The following is a 17,097-nucleotide window of genomic DNA, read 5'->3' as shown; positions in this document are numbered from 1 at the left end:
TGCAGCGGGGAGAAGGCTGGAAAGAGGGTTAGAAGGCTGGCATGGGGAGTAGGTAGGTCTTCGGAGGCTATGGGTTAGGTGTCCTAGGTGACTTTGAAGGCAGTGAGCTGTTAGAAAGCTGTGTGCAGGGAAGGACATAACCTGACTCATGTCTCGCTCTAGCTGCCAAGTGGAGAACAGACAGACAGGAAGTAAGGGTGACATGGGACAGTCATCCAGAGGGAAAGGAACGGAAGTGGAGGCAAATGTCCCCAGGTCTGACATAAAGGGATTTGATGTATGTTCTGGGCCATTGTACTGCATACAGGACTGAGGGGAAGGACAGGTTGAGTGAGTGATGCCTGGCACCCAAGGCCCAGCAGTGTCCTCGGAATGAGGACCTAACAGACCCGCACAGGTCTCACGGCTCCAGGTCCCCAGTGCCTTCACTGCAGTCCACATTCAGGTGCCTCACACGAGCTGTAGGGCCTTGGTCCGGTCACGTGGCTTCGCTGACCCTGAGTACTCACTCCCAGAGTTTAGGGTGAATGTGATGAACAGGGCATGGCTCAGGCGTACACTAGACCCTCCTCAGCATCTCTTGTCCGAGATCCCATTAGCGATGGTGGAGAGCTGGCTTCCGGCTCAGGGTAGCCTCTTTTTCTTGGGATGCTGGGGTGGAACCCAGGGGCTGCACACACTAGACAAGCTTTCTACCACTGAGCTGCACACCAAGCTTTGGCTTTTCTCCTGTGATCTTCCTCCGCTGCCTCCTTCTGTGTTATAGGTAGGGCTTGGTCCCCGGCCTTCCAGGTACTGTTAAGATTATGTCTCATCAGGAGGTAGAGGTGGGCAGATCTCTGTGAGTTCAAGGCCAGCCTGGTCTGCATGGTCTAGCCAGTTCCAGGACAGCTGGGACTATGTAAAGAGACCCTGTTTCAAAACAAGACTGTGCCTCAAGGGCTGTTGCTGAATCGTGTAACTTGTTGGGAGTTGATCCCAAGTCACCAATTACTGTCCCAAACCCTCAGAGAACATTATGTCTTATCCCTACTCCATCCTGCATTGGCATGGTGGTGTTCTGACCCAGGAGGGAACATGAACAGTGAGACCCACTCCTAAACAAGTGTAACCTACCTAGGACCTCAGGGTCAGCTTCCTAATGGATGAGTTTGAAGACATTCAGGGGAGAGGGCCAGTTTCCACTGAAGAGGTTCAGGGGAGAATTATCAATGCCCAGAGAGATGAAGAAACACTTCCTTCCAAGAACAGAAAGATCTCTCTCTCTCTCTCTCTCTCTCTCTCTCTCTCTCTCTCTCTCTCTCTCTCTCTCTCTCTCTCTGTGTGTGTGTGTGTGTGTGTGTGTGTGTGTGTGTGTGTGTGTGTGTGTGCATGTTTTGTTTTCTGAGACAGGGTCTCCATAGTCTGGTGGCCTCAAACTACCTGAATAGCAAGGATGATCTTGAGCCTACTGCCTGCATCTCCCAAGTGCTGGGATTACAGATATGTGCCACCACACCCCAGGTCCCTCTAGCTTTTTTTTTTCTTTCCACTTTTCAGTCCATCTATTCTGAGCTGGTACTGGTTCACTTCCCAGCAGTCTCGGGTAGAGAGAGGTATTCAGTCCAGTTGTATATGGGTATGCTCTTCTGTGGTCAGCAAGGCTCTCAGTGGGCCAGTAGATTTGCAGGGGTCTAGGTTAGGACTTTCCTGGCTGAGCCCCAGGGCCGGCTCATGGTCAGTATCAGTCACGGCTTTAATAAACCTGTCCCTTCTAAGTGAGCAAGTCCTGCTTCTAGTATGCCTGTTCAAGGCTGTCAAATTTGTCATTTCTGAATGCTGTGTAGGTCAGCCATGGCCATGACATCACTTCCCTCTTTTAAATGAGGGTGGTGAGCTAAGTGAAGGCCACTGCCTTGGGAGCCTCTTGGGACCTCCAGTCCTCACAGCTCGAGAAGCCAAGGCCTGGGTCAGGAATGACTTTCCAGTTATCACCACACCCTATGAGCCCCATGGCCCATGAAATATGTGCTTCATAGTATTGGGGGGCAGTTCAAGGCTATCCTAGTGTGTGAGGGAGTTCAAGGCTATCCCTCAACTCCTTGGTAAATTTCAGGCTACCTCAGCTACTTGAAACCCTGTCTCACAACTAAACAAAACACGCCAAAGGCCAAGTGTGGTAGCGTAGAGGCAAGTGGATCTGTGAGTTCAAGACCAGCCTGTTTTGCATAATGGGTTCCAGAACAGCCAAAGCTACATAGAGAAACTCTGTCTCAAAAATCAAAACAATTAATAACAGACCATGCCAAAGTGATTCCAAAGGACAATGCTGAAGAGATGTTTGGGAGAAGGCTGCCCTAGCTCCCAGCATCTCCCCCAGTCTTCCCCTATAGGACCAACCCTATGTTCAGTTCTCTAAACTGTCCCTTTGGGTTGTCATGGAGACCACTGTGGAGGCATGGCTGAGGATTCTTCAGCATCCTTTGGTGGGTTTGCCACAGAATGACCTTACCAGATGAGGACGGCTCAGAGCTAATCTCTGTGGCCCCCAGCGTGGGGAAGATGACCACTTTTGAAACCTTCCTTGGGAAACAGAGCTAGGGTTTGTTGTTGTTGTTGTTGTTGTTGTTTTCCTGCCTGCCTTGGGGAATGGGTCATGAGCAAGGAAGCAAGAACAAAAAAAAGTAAACATCTAAAATAGTGACACACGCCTGTAGTCCCACAACTGGGGAGACTGAAGCAGGTGGATCATTGAGGCTTTGAGGCCAACCTGAGCTACATAGTGTGTTCCAGGCTAGCCACGGGTATATAGCAAGACCCTATCTCAAAAAAAAAAAAAAAAAAAATCACAATCTAGTCATTATAACACTTAAAGTTGTTAGAACACAGCAGACATGGTGGCTCACACCTATAATCTCTGACCTTCTGCAGGCTGAGGCTGGTGGATTGCAACTTTGAAGTTTATGTAGGTTACATAGTAATTCCTTATTTCAAAAAGAAAAAAAGAAAAGAAAAAAGATCTGGAGAAACAAACCAGAGTGGATTGGGTTGATTTATTCTCAATCTATTTTTTTTTCCTCTAGCTCCTGAGTTTTTCTTTTCTTTTTTCTTTCTTTCTTTCTTTTTTTTTTTTTTTTTTCTTTTTTTTGTGGTGGTGGCGGGGAATGCTACATTAAGCAACAGAAATAGCAGCAACAACAAAATCAACCAGTATGCCTTTGGCTCCACTGCATACGATTTCATAAGACAGGAGCCAGGCCAGTACTGAGCACGGGGGAAGGAGAGGGTGCTGGGTGGGGGAGGGTTGGGTGCCAAGGAGGGAATAGGGAAGAGGAGGGGGAGGAAGAGGAGGAGGAGGAGGAAGAAAAGAGGAGGGAGTGCCCAAGTCAACGGCTTCCTCAGGAGAAGGCAGATTTCTTTAGCCATTGTAGAACAAGTTCGGTGTCCAGCACAGTAGGCTGCCTGTTAATTCTGAGAGTCTGCTTTGTGTGACACCTGAGAACTAGTCACCAGGCCAGGCTCGCAGGGAGCTGCCAAGGCCAGTTAGTGATAGGTAGATGCTGGGATTTGAGAAGAAACTGTCCTTGAGCCAGATGAGATATCTGCACACAGGGGGACCCGAAGATCAGAGTGCCTCGGCTCCTAGTCTGTGCATATGTGTGCTAAGGAGTCAAAGTGGGGTCTGCAGGAAAAAATGTTCAGTGCTTTGACCCTGGGCGTAGGGAGGGGACTTGGTGACCGCACAACCTGAGCTGTATTCTCCGCACTTAATGTTGTCCTAGCTTGCTCCAGGTTCCACCAAGAGGGCATCAGGGGTGTCAGAGGTGGCAAAACTGAGCAGAAACACCGGAGGGGCTTGAGCTATAGCTGGCTGGTCTGTACTTCTCTCCCAGGCTCCCTACCACCCCTCCCAGCAGAACAAGGTGACTTTAGATGGCTTTCTGTCTTGATCAGAGGATGCCTTGGTCATTCCTGATGCCAGGCCAGAGACTGGCAGGCAGCACCACCTTGGTTATCTTATCCTGGCATAGCATACCAGCTGGCACCTAGGATATCTTGAAGTCGGGGGCAGGACAAAGCTGGTGGATCCACAGTCCCCTTGGCTAAGCACCTGGATGTGTATACAACTGCCTGAGGTCTCAGGAGCTGTCTAGAAAGTGACAGAAACTTTGGGTAGCCTACAGAGGGGCCAGAGCAATTTTATCCCTAGAGGGGCTGGATCATCCTTGAGCAGCCAGCCCGTGGGATGCTCTTGGGATCCTTCACACTTGTCCCCTGCACAGGGAGCTGCACCGCATGCCTCCATCCATTTAAACTAGTCCAGGACTTCTCTGGGGTGAGGCAGAGGCATCCAAGGCTAGAAATCTAGATCTAAAGGAAAATTCTGGAAAGGATAGGTCTGCATGACTTTATCTGATGGCTTAACACACTTTGAAAGTCACGTGGCCTCTGATGTTTGCTTGCTCTGGGTCATGTGCCCCTCTGTGGTATGTGCCAGCCCTGGTGAAAGGCAGCTTGCTGGTTGAAGTTGCTCCTGTTGGTGTGACCTGGTTGAGAGCTGGATGTGATGACAGTGGTGTGGCTGGCCTCTGGGAGCAGCTACAGAAGCTCGAGTTCCCTCTTCCGTACCCTGTCCCCTCTCTGACTGACTCCAACTCTCTTGAATCATGCGTGATGAAAGCCGTGAACACTAACAAGCACTTTATGACTTGGAAACAGCACCACCTGAGTGCATCATGGGAATTTATTACTTCCCCCACCCCTTTTCAATGGCCATAGCCTAGGGGCCACCTCTGTATCCTGTTCATGTTCCCAGGAAACATATCACACTCACAATTCCAGGAGCAGTGCAGGTTTGCAGCAGCTAAAACAACTCCAAGAACCATCTCATTGAGCTGGCCAGGCCCGGGACTAGGACTATCTGCTCCCCGTGTCTGGTCAGGGAGGTTCCCTGCAGCACCTTCCCCTCTAACAGGGGTTAGTGCAGCTTCCTGGATGGAAAGATGGTCCTCATATGGGTATATAGGGTTTCCTGGTCTGTTGGTCTGTCTTGATGGGGCCAGCACATACCTCAGATACTAACAAGACTTAGCGGGAGAGGGAGAACACATGAGATAGATAGATAGATAGATAGATAGATAGATAGATAGATAGATAGATAGATAGATAGATAGATAGATAGATAGATAGAAAGAAGACCCCACAGGCTACCAGCCTACCCTGGCCATTGTGCCTCCTGCCCTCATCTACCCCATGGCCTGCCCTGAGGGAAGGGACTCCAGGGAGATCTAGAACACTGAGGTAGGAAGGGAGGGCCATGGTGAGTCAGCTCTGTGTCCCCAGTGCCTGGAGAGTGGAAAGAAGCTGTTCACATCACATTTCCATCTTCATGGCCTAGACAAGTCCCTAACCCTGGTGTCACCCACATGCCTAGCTCAACCAATGAAGCCCTGAAGTGCATCATTCAGGCCTGTGAGCTCATTCCCTTGCCCCCTCGGGTGGCAGACAGACCTCGCCCTGGTGTCCTATTTCTTATTCATCCCTACCCCATCCCAGCCAGCTGGCCTGTCATTGCATCCCCTAGAGGAACAGGCAGGCGAGGTTAGATGAGAGGTCAGGCTAAGATTTGGTTGCTCCTTGTTCTGCCTACGCAGGGCAGCTAACAGGCAGATGGTCCACTCAACCCCTACCCTGGGATCCAGTGCCAGACCCACGAAGGGCTGTGTGCTGGTGACATTTCCTCTCATAGAAGCCTGTGGCTTCTTCCCTTTCCTCTTAGGGTCCACGCTGCTGCTGGTCATCATCAGAGGTGGGGGGGAGGGGAGGTCTTCCAGGCCCTCAAGTCAGGCTCTGTCCTCACCTCACTTTAAGGAGTGTGCATCTCAGGAAGAGGCAGTCACACCTGAGCCTAGGCTTCTTAGCTTGGGACATGGAGTATGTCAGACTGCTGGTGGTCTGGCATCTTGGTCAGCTGGGGGACCTTGGATAAGGTATATTGATCTCAGAACGGCAAGTGTCTCGTCTAAGCTCCAGAATGCTCGTCCTAGAGGCTACTGCTCTGGCAGGCGGTCCTTTGGGCAAGCAGTGGGCCTTGGCAGTCCCCTGGGGACTGAGCTTCCTCTGTGACAGTAGGAAGTGGCACCCTGAGGGATCTGTTCCCCACATGCAGAGACATCTGAGTTCCTGGGACCTACCGTATGTCCAGCATTTCATGAGCACTTTCAGGGGTTCAAACCCCTGACACCCTCAGAAGGCTGACTGTACTTGTCTCCCTATTTTGTGGATGAGAGGAGGAGGCTTGGAGATTCAAAGAAGTGCCTGGGGCCTGAGGCAGCAGGGTCTGTGCCCCTAATCACGAGCCTTGATGGTCCCTCTTAGCTTCATCTCTAATCTGGAAGGTCCCCAGGGTTGGTTCACCAAAGGGAAACTAAACCCTAACAGGGCCTAGAAGCTGGCCCTGGCCATCCCAGTATACCTCACGGTGCCTCCCCCAGGAATTGTCTGGCTGCTCTGTCCTGTACCAGAGCCAAGAATGCCCTTTTGTGCCCAGGCTCTGTTGGTGCTCTGCCTCTGCTCTGAAAGCTTTGATTGTCACAGCAAGCCTGTGGCTGGGCTGCCCGCTCTCCCACCCCAGCCCTGCCCGCTGTGGAGTCTTTGTATTCCTGGGACCTCAGCACAACAAGCGGCTGTTGATCCTGGGAGTCCAGCGTGACTGGGAGAGGGTGACATTCCAGCGCTCTTCCGGGTGGAGATTGACCGTGCCCAAGCTGGGAGGAGACTGTGTGGCCTGAGGGTCAGAGTACCAAGTGATGAAGAGAGGCCCATGGAGGGGGTTGGGGGACCTGATTCCAGTCCTGACCAGCCTGCTCTGTGACCCAGGACAAAGTCTGCCCTCTATCCTACCTTTCTCCCAGCTGCTCCAGAGTCCTCTTCCCCTGGGGTCTCGGTTTCCATCTTGGTAAAGCAAGAGGTTGGGTGATGAGAGGGAGGAGGGACCAAAGGAAGATTCCAGTTCAGGCCTGGTGCTGGGCAGGGGAGAGAATACATGTCAGGAATCAGGAGGGTCGAGGCCCAGCAAGGTCTTATTAATAAAAACAAACCTGAAGCCTGGTATTGGGGTGAATGCTGGAAGATCAGAGAAACAGAACCAGCCACAGCCACCTCACCTTGCCGATTCCTCAGCTGGTCCTGTTTCCTCAGCTGATCCTGTTTCCTCAGACTGGAGTCCTTATCCAAATGGATCTCAGCTGAACTGCTTCTTGAAAGCCTGAAAGCTTAACCAGCTCTGGTTCCTGGTCCTCACGCCTTAAATACCTTTCTGCTTTCTGCCATCACTTCCTGGGATTAAAGGCGTGTGTCAACATTCTTGGCTGTTTCCAGTGTGGCCTTGAACTCACAGAGATCCATCTGGATGGCAGGATCTCTGCCTCCCAAGTGATAGGATTAAAGGCATGTGTGCCACCATTTTCTGGCCTCTGTATCTAGTGGCTGTTCTGTTCTCTGACCCCAGATAAGTTTATTAGGGTGCACAATATTTTGGGGAACACAATATCACCACATGGCAGGCTGGTCTCTTAGGGCCTGGGCCTTGAAAGCCTGGGGAATATCTGTGGGCTGGACAGTCTCAGGTGTTTAGGGTAGGGAGTGGAGGGGACCTTCTAATCAAGTAGATGGGAACTCTTGGGCACACCTCTGTGCTAACCTGCACTTCTAGAATGATCTGGACCTAGCCTCTGATGTGTGCTCCTTTTCCTTCTGCATAGACCATTGACTTTCTGAATGACAACATTCGGAGGGGAATTGAGAACTACTACGATGACCTGGACTTCAAGAACATCATGGACTTTGTTCAGAAGAAGGTGACATGGGGAGTGTGGGGTCAGAGGGGTACCTCCAGGACCTTTGCCCCGGATCTGAGCCTCTGTTCCAGAGAGTGGGGTGAAGGGCCAGGCGACCTGTCCATTCCCAATGCAGGTGGCTGGACTATGGATGACCCTTCAAACAAGGGGAAACAACTCACAAGGCCAGATGTCACGCTGGCCACTTTGCAGGGCCCCAGGACCCACCCAGCCCCTGGGTGACAGGGATCTCCTTCTCTCAGAACTGGCTGACCTTCCCCCAGTGTCCAGTCTGCCAGACCCAGTCCCTCTAGTGTGGAGAGCTCCCTTCAGCAAAGGTGGGGAGAAAACTCTCTCCTAATCCCAGCTTCCTCCATTGGACACAGGACAAAACCCCTCCCAACACTCTGACGCATAATTGAATGTGATGGTGATTGTGTGTCCTCTTGGGACACACTGTCCTTCTCCTGAGGCCCAGCCCAGTATGTGGCTGCAACAATCACAGCTGCAGCAGGGCCACCTTTTCCTGGGGCTTGCCTGCCTCCCTCTTTGTCCTGAGGAGCAGGTTTCTTGTCTGTGCCATGGGGCCAATTCTGGTCTCTCCCCTCGCTGTGGCTGAGACTCCCTCGGCTTCTTTCTGACATGCTTATAGCAGAGCCAGTGTAGTGGGGTCACCCTCATTCACTGGGGTGGCCCCCGCTGCTGGCTCTGCCCTGCTTGGTTTTTCAACATGGCTCAGGTACCAATGAGTCACACTTACCTGCCTGATTCTGGGAAGCACTATTAAGTAGCATGCCTGTGCTTTTAAGCCCATGGCTGTGCTCTTAAGCCTGCAGGCAGTGACTGGGAGAAACCTCTTTGTATCACGGCCCATGAGAGACTGTGGGAGTCTGAGCTGTTGCTGCTGAAGCCCACTGAGGCCAGGGGACACATCTCTGTACTGGGTCTGTAATGAGACCTGAACCAGAAATCTGCTCTTGGCTCTGTTTTAGAACTTTTTTCTTCTTCTTCTTCTTCTTCTTCTTTTTTTCTTAATCTTTCAGGTTTTATGTGGAAATTCTTGCCCCCCCATGTTGGGCGCCAATTTTAGATGGAAGTTTTCCTATGTCATGCAGCCACTCAGTCCCAAATAAACACACAGAGGCTTATATTAATTACAAACTGTTTGGCCTATGGTGCAGGCTTATTATTTATTAGTTCTTTCATATTAAATTAACCCATTTCTATTATTCTATGTATCGCCACATGTCTTGTTGCTTTCCCTGTGTTCCATTCTATCTTGTTCCCCTGGCGGCCTAAGTGTTTGTCTCAACTCTGCCTTTCTTCTTCCTGTGTCTCTCTTGGATTTCCCACCTGCCTATAACCTGTCTTACCATAGGCCAAAGCAACTTCTTTATTAGCCAATGGCAGCAACACATATTCACAGCATACAGAAGGTCATCCTACAGCAGGGGACAGTGATGTTGGAGGGTCGCAGGCCCGCCCACACCTGGCAGTTGAGTGTTCCTGGTCCCCTGTGGGAGTCTTCAGAGGAGGCCCAGCCTTACTACAGGCCTTTGGCTCTGTGCTCACCGTAGGAGAAACAGGTGCAGCTTCTGGGAGAGTGTTTCCTGCCAGCCCAGACTGGGAGAGCCGAGTCATTCTCCTGGTAGATGCTTTTGTTGGAACCAGCCCTTAGCTGGCTCAGAGATTTCATTTCTCCTTAGGGGGTAGGAGGTGACTAATGCTCACTGGGCCTGGTGAAGAATGCTTCCTGCAAAGCCTCTCTTACAGTGTGGTTCAGCCACACAGAGCTGGCATTGCTCTTTCTAGCAGACAAGATTTTGAGGCCCAGAGAGGCTGAGCACCTTGCCTATGGTCACACCCCTGGAATGGTGATATGAGAATTTGAATGTGTGTCTGTCCAGCAGCAGAATAAATGTCCCCTGTACAACACTGCACATAGGCATTCGTGGATCCCAAGGAAGTCCCAGTAGCTGACAGGGCACTGTGGAGATTTCAGAAGGGGGCCCACTGGTGTCTACCACACGGTCCTTCAGCTCCCCACTCCTGGACCACAGTCCCAGACCCCTGTTTTCTCTGCCTGATGGGTCTCTTCACATTTGGCCTCTGTTCCCTGAACCTCATTCCCTCTGCTCACTGGCTTTTCCACCTGCTGCTCAAGTACAGTCTCGCTTCTACACAGGGCCTTTGCACATGCATGTTCACTGTCTTTTCCTCGTTTGTATTTCAGATGAAATGCCCTCTCCTTTGAGCAGTCTTTCCTGCCCTCCCAACACAAAGCCACCCCTCCCCCCACTTCCCTGTGCTCAGGTATACAGCACCCCTTCCTGGTTGCCCCCTCCCTTAGGTGGTTCTGGTATAGTTCTTTTTGTTTGTTTGTGTTTGTTTTTGTTTTGAGCCTTATACTGTAGCCGAGGCTGTCCTAGAACTCACTCTGTAGCCCAGGTTGGCTTCAAACTTGGACCCTTCCTCCTGCTGGGATTCTAGGCATGCCGGCATGCTTGGCTGTGGCTCCCATCATCTGGCCAGTAGGTCCATCTGTCCAGAGCCCAGGAGGAAGCCATCCAGCTAGTCCCTCTGCACAACTGTCCTCTGCCACCATCCCTGCCCCCTTCCCCCCCAAGCTGGCCCTGGCACAGAAGGGAGAGGTGGGAGGGGGAGGCTAAGGGGAGAGCCTAGGGTAGTTTATTCAGGTTTCCAAGGTCAGGATGGAGCAGAGCTTCCCCTGGACTGGCCTCTGAGGCTGTCTTCTCCAGCTAGACACCCCCCTACCCCAGGGGCTTGGTGATGAAGGAGAAGATACAGACCAGTTGCCAGGGACAGACTTCCTTTCCAGTGTCTAGTCACTACCTCGTGTCCAGTTGAAGGAGTCCAGCCTTACCTTGCATGCCTCTTCGGGGTGGAGGGCTCACCCCTTTTTGGATGGTCATGCCACTTCTTGACAGCTCTGGCCTAACAGAGTATGATTTCATGAGGCCCTGGCACCCCCTCTCTGATCTGGGCACTCCCACTCTGACCGGGCACTGCCACCCTCACCCTGGTACTCCTGCCCCACCCGGCACTCCCATCCCGACCCCGACACTCCCACTCCCACCCCCACCCCGGTACTCCCACCCTCCCTACACACACACACAGACACACACCTCATCAGCATCCTCTTAGCCGGTGCTCCTGCTTCTGACCCCCGCCTTGGCAATGACTGTGGATCTTTCTTTGTGTTTTCCTCCCCAGTTTAAGTGCTGTGGCGGAGAGGATTACAGGGACTGGAGCAAAAACCAGTACCACGACTGCAGTGCCCCCGGGCCCCTGGCCTGCGGGGTGCCCTACACCTGCTGCATCCGGAACACGGTAGGTAACAGCGTGGGGCTGGGCGCGGGATCACCCGGCTGGCCACAAGTCCCCCACTCTGCCCACGTGGAGCAGCCGTCGGAGTGAGTGGGCAGGAGGTGGTTGGTGGTCAGCTCTGGCAAAGGGGAGCTAGGTGGGCAGCCTCCTCTGGGAGTGAGTCAGTGAATGTCTCTTGAGCATGTGCATGTGTGGGCGTGGCCCCTACAACAGCCTTGGGGAGGCCGCCGGGGGGTGCTGTTACTTTATCCGCTTTAGAAGGCTTGCCCAAGGTTGGCAGGGCTGGGCTGGGCTGGGGTGCAGCTGTGTCAGGCTAACAGCGGGCCCAGCAGGGGCAGCCAGCTCCACCCAGTAGGCACAGTACAGTGCAGGCGTGGTGAGCACTAGCCGCAGAGCTGTGGCCAGAAGTGACCTGGTGATGTAAATGCCAGCCTCCACCTCTCCCCAGCTGGAGCCTCTCCGCTGCTGTCACTTTCCCCCGTCATCTGGGATGCCGAGCAGGGCCGTCACTGCACACACAGGGCCTGATGTGTGACAAGTATGTCAGGAACTGCCCAGTTTCTAGACTAGGGCAGAAAAGAAAAGCCTGACAGTTAACCCCATCCCCCCTCCCCAGTGCAAAGTCTCTTGTTAATGGTTTCAACAGCTGTGTCTGTCACCCCAGCCTGTAACCATGGAAATGGAGTGGCTGTGGGCGGGGCCTCACCCAAAGTCTGGAACAGTGCCAAAGGAACTTACCCAGTGAAAGGTGGGGCTGAGGGACTCTGGAAACCCTCCCCCTCCCCTGCTGCTGTTTTAGTGGGGGGGGGGGCACCTCTGAGCCAGGTGAGTGCTGTGAAAAGTTCCCAGTGTTTGCAGAGAAATGCAGAAGGTGAGCCTGAACTTCATGGCCCCTGGGTGCACTTTGGGTGCCCAAGATGAATTGTGGAAGCCCAATGTGTCTTCCTTCATTTGTTCGTTCATTCGTTCATTCATTCATTCATTCAGCAATCATTGACTGAAGACCTACTGTATGGCAGACATGTTGCTAGGCTCTGGAGGGATTGCAGGCACACAGAGAGAAGTCTCTGCCCAAATGGCAATGACACAGTGAGGGAAACTGACTGGGTTATGAGGAAAACCCTGAAGGAGTAAATTACACAGGTGTTTGGGGAGAGAGGGATTCCTGGCAGAGAGAGTGTCAAGTGCAAAGGTCCTGGGGGTGGGGATCATCCTGGTGTGTTTGAGAAACAGCTGGGAAGGCCTCTGTGGCTGGAGCAGGCTGAGAGCAGCAGAGGGGAGACCACAGGCTGGGGCTGCTGTCCTCCTGAGTGACAGAAGTCAGCCTGAGGAGCTAGCAGCAAGCAGCAGGTGTAGCAGGAGGTTCTGAGGGATCAACCCACTGTTGGAGGGCAGGCTGTGGTGCACACAGAAGCGCATGCAGGGTGGGAGGGTGGGGGAGTGGGCACTGGCGGAGGAGGTTCGGGTGGGAGTCTCAGCTAAGTCTATACCTATGATCCTTCCAAGTTGACACGCGCTGAGGCAGGGGAGTCAGGCCCTCACAACTATCATGTCCACTAGGGATCATGGAGTCCTGCCTCCAGCTGCCCACTGAGGTCTCTCTTGATCCCTCCTTCTCAGCTACGTCATTTCCTAGTTCATTGCCTTCTCTCTAGGCTACCAGTGCTGAGGCGGGGGCTTCGTTTGGTCCTCTGTGCCTCAAGTCCCTAAAAAGGTGACTGGTATTCAACAAATGCCGATTAACATTTGTTCAGTGAGTGAATGGCTGGCCCTTCCCATAGGGGTCAGTGCCATGTGACCGCTGGGCACTGCTGGGTCTGAGGACATCCAAGGGGAGTGTCTTAACTGAGAAAGGTTATTTTATGCACACACCAAGCCCTGCCACTTAGAATGACCTGGTGACATCCAGAGCCCTTTCATACACTTGTCCCTGTGACTGCACTTTACCTCATGTGTATCTCATATATGACACCCAGCACACGGGGTAGGTTCACAGGTCACAGTCCCTGACTTTCCAGAATCGGCTGGGAGAACTGCTCATCCACACCCCCACCCCACCCCTGTATCTATCAAGTGCTGCCTCCTCTTCATCCTCTTGGGGTTGGATCTCAGAAGCCAAGCCAGAGGCCATGCTGGCTGCTCTGCTGCTCACCTGCCTTGTCACTGGTCCAGTGGTTCTCTGGCTGAGCCGAGGCCTCTCTTACATATGCAGAGACCCAAGATGGATTCAGGCTGGACCTGGGACTTCGCCTCTCCCATTATGGCTGAAGATACGACCAAACAGGGCACAGGCAATGATGGGGAGTGTAGGGGGCCTACTTGGGAAGGAATTTGATGGAGGCTAGAGCCCAGCCATAGGGTTCCCACGTGTAAATCAGTCAGCAGGGAGCCCTGGAGAGTGGCCCTTTTTTCAGAGAAGAACTTCCGTGGCTCCTTGGTGGTGAATGAAGCCAGCGTTGAAAGGTCAGGGAAGTGTGGCCAGTGGCCCAGCCTCGCCCTCAGGTAAACCACCGCTGGCAGGGGCCCAGTTGTGGTTTTGGTTCTGAGAGCCAAGAGCAGCTTGGCTTGAGACTGAGAAGTACAGATGGGTCAGCAAGGGGGTGCCTCAGCGTGCTTCCAGCTGAGAACGTAGACTGCAGTTGGTGGAGGGGTCATCTCCCATAAGCCCTCCTCCCCAGGAAGCACGGGGGTGGGGTGTGTTGCTCTGCTCTTGGTTCTCCACTGGGCATTTCTTGGGAGAGGCAGCTAAGAAACAGGCTGGAGCCTGCTGCTGGAGGTGGGAAATCTCAGCTCCATCCACACCAGACTGTACACCCACCCCTCGGCTCTCTCATCTGCACAAGGCGTGTCCTTCAGATTGTATCCTGTAGAGTCATGGCTTGTGATATGTTTCTGTTTCAGACAGATGTCGTCAACACCATGTGCGGCTACAAAACAATTGACAAGGAGGTAATGGCCTGGAAACCTTTTGTCCCCAGAAACGGCGCCCCTCTTGTCCCACTCCCCAAATGATGGAGGGTTTCTAACGGAGGGCTTCTGGCTGCTCATGTTTCCCAGAGCTCCCTGGCCTTCAGTCACAGAAGGGCCCAGGGAGCCGGGGGAGGCCACCTGCCCAGGTTTGCTGAATCCTTCCTCCAGGCAGCCTTCTCTGTGTGAGGCATCATTCCCTCCCAGGGCCCTTCACATGCTGCCTGTCCAGCCCTATAGTTTGTTGACAGCTCACACTGCCTGGCACCCAGGAGTCCCTGGGGAAGAGCAAGTCCTTCTTGGATATCCCCCTGCATCAGCTTTCCGGACAACTCCTTAGGAAGCTGGGGTGGTGGGTCTCTTTATGGAGCCCCAGCTGACGTGGAACTTCATATATAGAGATTAGGTTAGCCTTAAACTCACAGAGATTCTCCTGCTTCTGCCTCCTGAGTGAGTGCTAGGATTAAAGGTATATACCACCATGCCCTGGCTTTTTTCTTTCATTTTCAGTAACCCACTAGGTCTAATTAGTTCTGCCCATATATACATGAGGGTGGGGCCGTCCTCTGGAACATGGGTAGCCTGCCAGCAGCCACACACACCCCCAAATGACATTTTTAATCATTTTGGGCATGAAGCAAAGTTTCATGGATGTTTCACTTGTGGAAAAATCTAACAGTAATTCTGGAAGCTCCACTGCCCATTAAAACAGCATAGTTGTGGGATTTTGTAGATGCTTTCCCACCTATACCTGGAGTTGGCTTTTGGCTCTGGTAATAGCGTGCAGTGCTGGATGGCACCTGAGAGGCACATGGGCATACTCTGCCATCCCCCAGTTCCCAGCCATTCTGACCACCAAAGTGCTACTACCACACTGCCCCCAGGCCCCCAGTGCTATCTCAGGAGCAGGTACTGGAAAACCCAGATCCACCCTTCCGTGCTGACACCCTCCTCCTGTACAGCGCCTGAGTGCACAGAACGTCATTTATGTGCGGGGCTGCACCAATGCCGTGCTGATATGGTTCATGGACAACTACACCATCATGGCGGGTCTCTTACTGGGCATCCTGCTTCCTCAGGTAGGTACAGATGAAGCCTGGCTGGGTGATGAAGGTGGACACTTAGAGCCCCTGAGAGGGAGGAGAGTCGATTGGTTACCCCGTCTACTTAACAGAGCTGGAAATGGAAGCTTCAAAATGTGAAGTGACTTTCCCAAGGTCCCCTGGATAATGTGTGGCAGAGTCGGGGTGGAGGCAGAAGACCCAGCTAGGGAGGCACAGGATAGTCTCCACGTCCCTGGGAGGGATAGAAGAGGTCCAACCTGGGGCTGCCTGGGCAGTGCATGCTGGGATGCCTCACTTTCCCCTGCCACCCAGTGTCATTGAAGGAACACTGTCAGGAAGGGATGCCCATATGTCTGCAGACTCTCACCTGCCTTCTCTCTGTCCTCAGTTCCTTGGTGTGTTGCTGACGCTACTGTACATCACCCGAGTGGAGGACATTATCTTGGAGCACTCAGTCACCGATGGATTGCTGGGACCTGGTGCCAAGTCCAGCGTGGATGCATCGGGCACTGGGTGCTGTCTGTGTTATCCCAGTTAGGACCCGGTCTGGCGCAGCCTTAGCAGGGCTACTGTACTGCACGGCACATCCCAGTCTTCACAAGCCAGCCAGGACCAGCTCCAGCTCCTTTGCCCATTCATGGGACCGGCCAAAGCCTAGGGTGTATGTGCCTGTGTACAGAGTCCGATGGCCACTCCCCCCAGAGGAAGGCTGAGCCTTGTGGAACCCCGGGAAACAGGGATGGCCCGGCTCTAGTTCTGGGCCCCAGAGAAGGAAATTCAGGACTCAGTATGGGCTCAGTTTATTTCTGGCAGTGCCTTGGAGAGTGACCATTATGCCCCTTCAAGAGCAGATTTGCAGTGATTTTTGAGGAGAGAGGAGAATGTGTTTGTTCCACGGGGCAGGAAGTGCTGGGTTCAGCCCCTGGTACCACAGCTCCAGATGTGAGATTGGACCATGTCTCAAATTTCCAGGTGCCTTGAGCCCTCTGTAAGGCTCCTGCTTTGCCCACCCATTTTGTACGTGGTTTTTTATAACGTTTTGTACACAATTAACAAGAGTTTCTGGCTACTCAAAACTAGCCACCCCCCTACTCCCCAGTCCACTCATCCCTCTGAGTCAGTTTATTAATCAAACAATAAAGAAGTGATTTTTTTGGGGGGGTCGTCTTTCATTTGTGTTATTTGAGAGTCTCTTGGTAGAGGGGTTGAGGGAGAGCTGCCCTGGAGAGAAGATTGGTATAGCTTGGGACCCTGACGCCAGGGAGGCAGAGTGGATGGCACTAGTATTTCACCCACTAGGGGAAACTGAGGCTGAGCAGTAAGACGTAAAGCTCCATAGGTGGAGAAATGGTCACACGGAGAAGTAACTGAGGCCAGGGCTCCGCCAGGTAGGAATCTGCAGGTTGTAGCCAGGGACCCATGCCAAGCAAAGCTTGGTGCTGGTCGCCCCCTGCTGGAAATGACAGGCCTTGCAGGAACAGTCGACCCAAATGTGTGTGCTCCCCCCCACCACCACCTGGGTTCTAGATTTTCTGTGAGGTTCTTAGTAGACAGGCCAATAGAAATAAAACAAGAATCTCAATGGTATGAAGAAGGGCAGGGATGGGGCTTTAAAGAGAGCTCCATGACAACGAACACATCACAGAGGCCACTTGAGGCCAGGCTTAAACATCTAGCATAAATGGTAACGCCTTTTATGCTCACAGATGTTGGCAGTCTTTCCTGTCATCTCAGATTTGTCGATGAGGAAACAGACGGAGTGGTTAAGTGAATTGTGTCTGTCGATAGACTGTCCTCCGTGTGCAAAACCAGACACAGCCGGGTCAGCTGCTCCCATGCTCACTGTGGACGCTTCTGCCTATCCCCCTTTGGTTGTTGAGAGAGAGAAGAGTCTCCTGCAG

At 52.8% G+C, this 17,097-nt stretch overlaps 1 protein-coding gene across 1 annotated transcript in view; it reads left to right on the top strand.

Moving 5' to 3' along the window:
- Tspan15 (tetraspanin 15) overlaps positions 1–16,354 on the top strand; it is a 48,248-nt gene extending 31,894 nt beyond the window's left edge. Inside the window, exons 4-8 of the mRNA XM_036168396.1 lie at positions 7,743–7,838; positions 11,052–11,168; positions 14,067–14,114; positions 15,095–15,211; positions 15,585–16,354. Coding sequence (XP_036024289.1) covers positions 7,743–7,838; positions 11,052–11,168; positions 14,067–14,114; positions 15,095–15,211; positions 15,585–15,734 — 528 coding nt within the window. The 3' untranslated portion in view covers positions 15,735–16,354. The remainder of the gene's footprint in view (positions 1–7,742; positions 7,839–11,051; positions 11,169–14,066; positions 14,115–15,094; positions 15,212–15,584) is intronic.
- Positions 16,355–17,097: the final 743 nt, after the last annotated feature.

The sequence above is a fragment of the Onychomys torridus genome, chromosome 18 (assembly GCF_903995425.1).
Source record: "Onychomys torridus chromosome 18, mOncTor1.1, whole genome shotgun sequence".
In the NCBI taxonomy this organism is placed as follows: Eukaryota; Metazoa; Chordata; class Mammalia; order Rodentia; family Cricetidae; genus Onychomys; species Onychomys torridus.
Note: the sequence above shows the minus strand (reverse complement) of the source record. Positions and strands in the feature narration are given on the sequence as shown.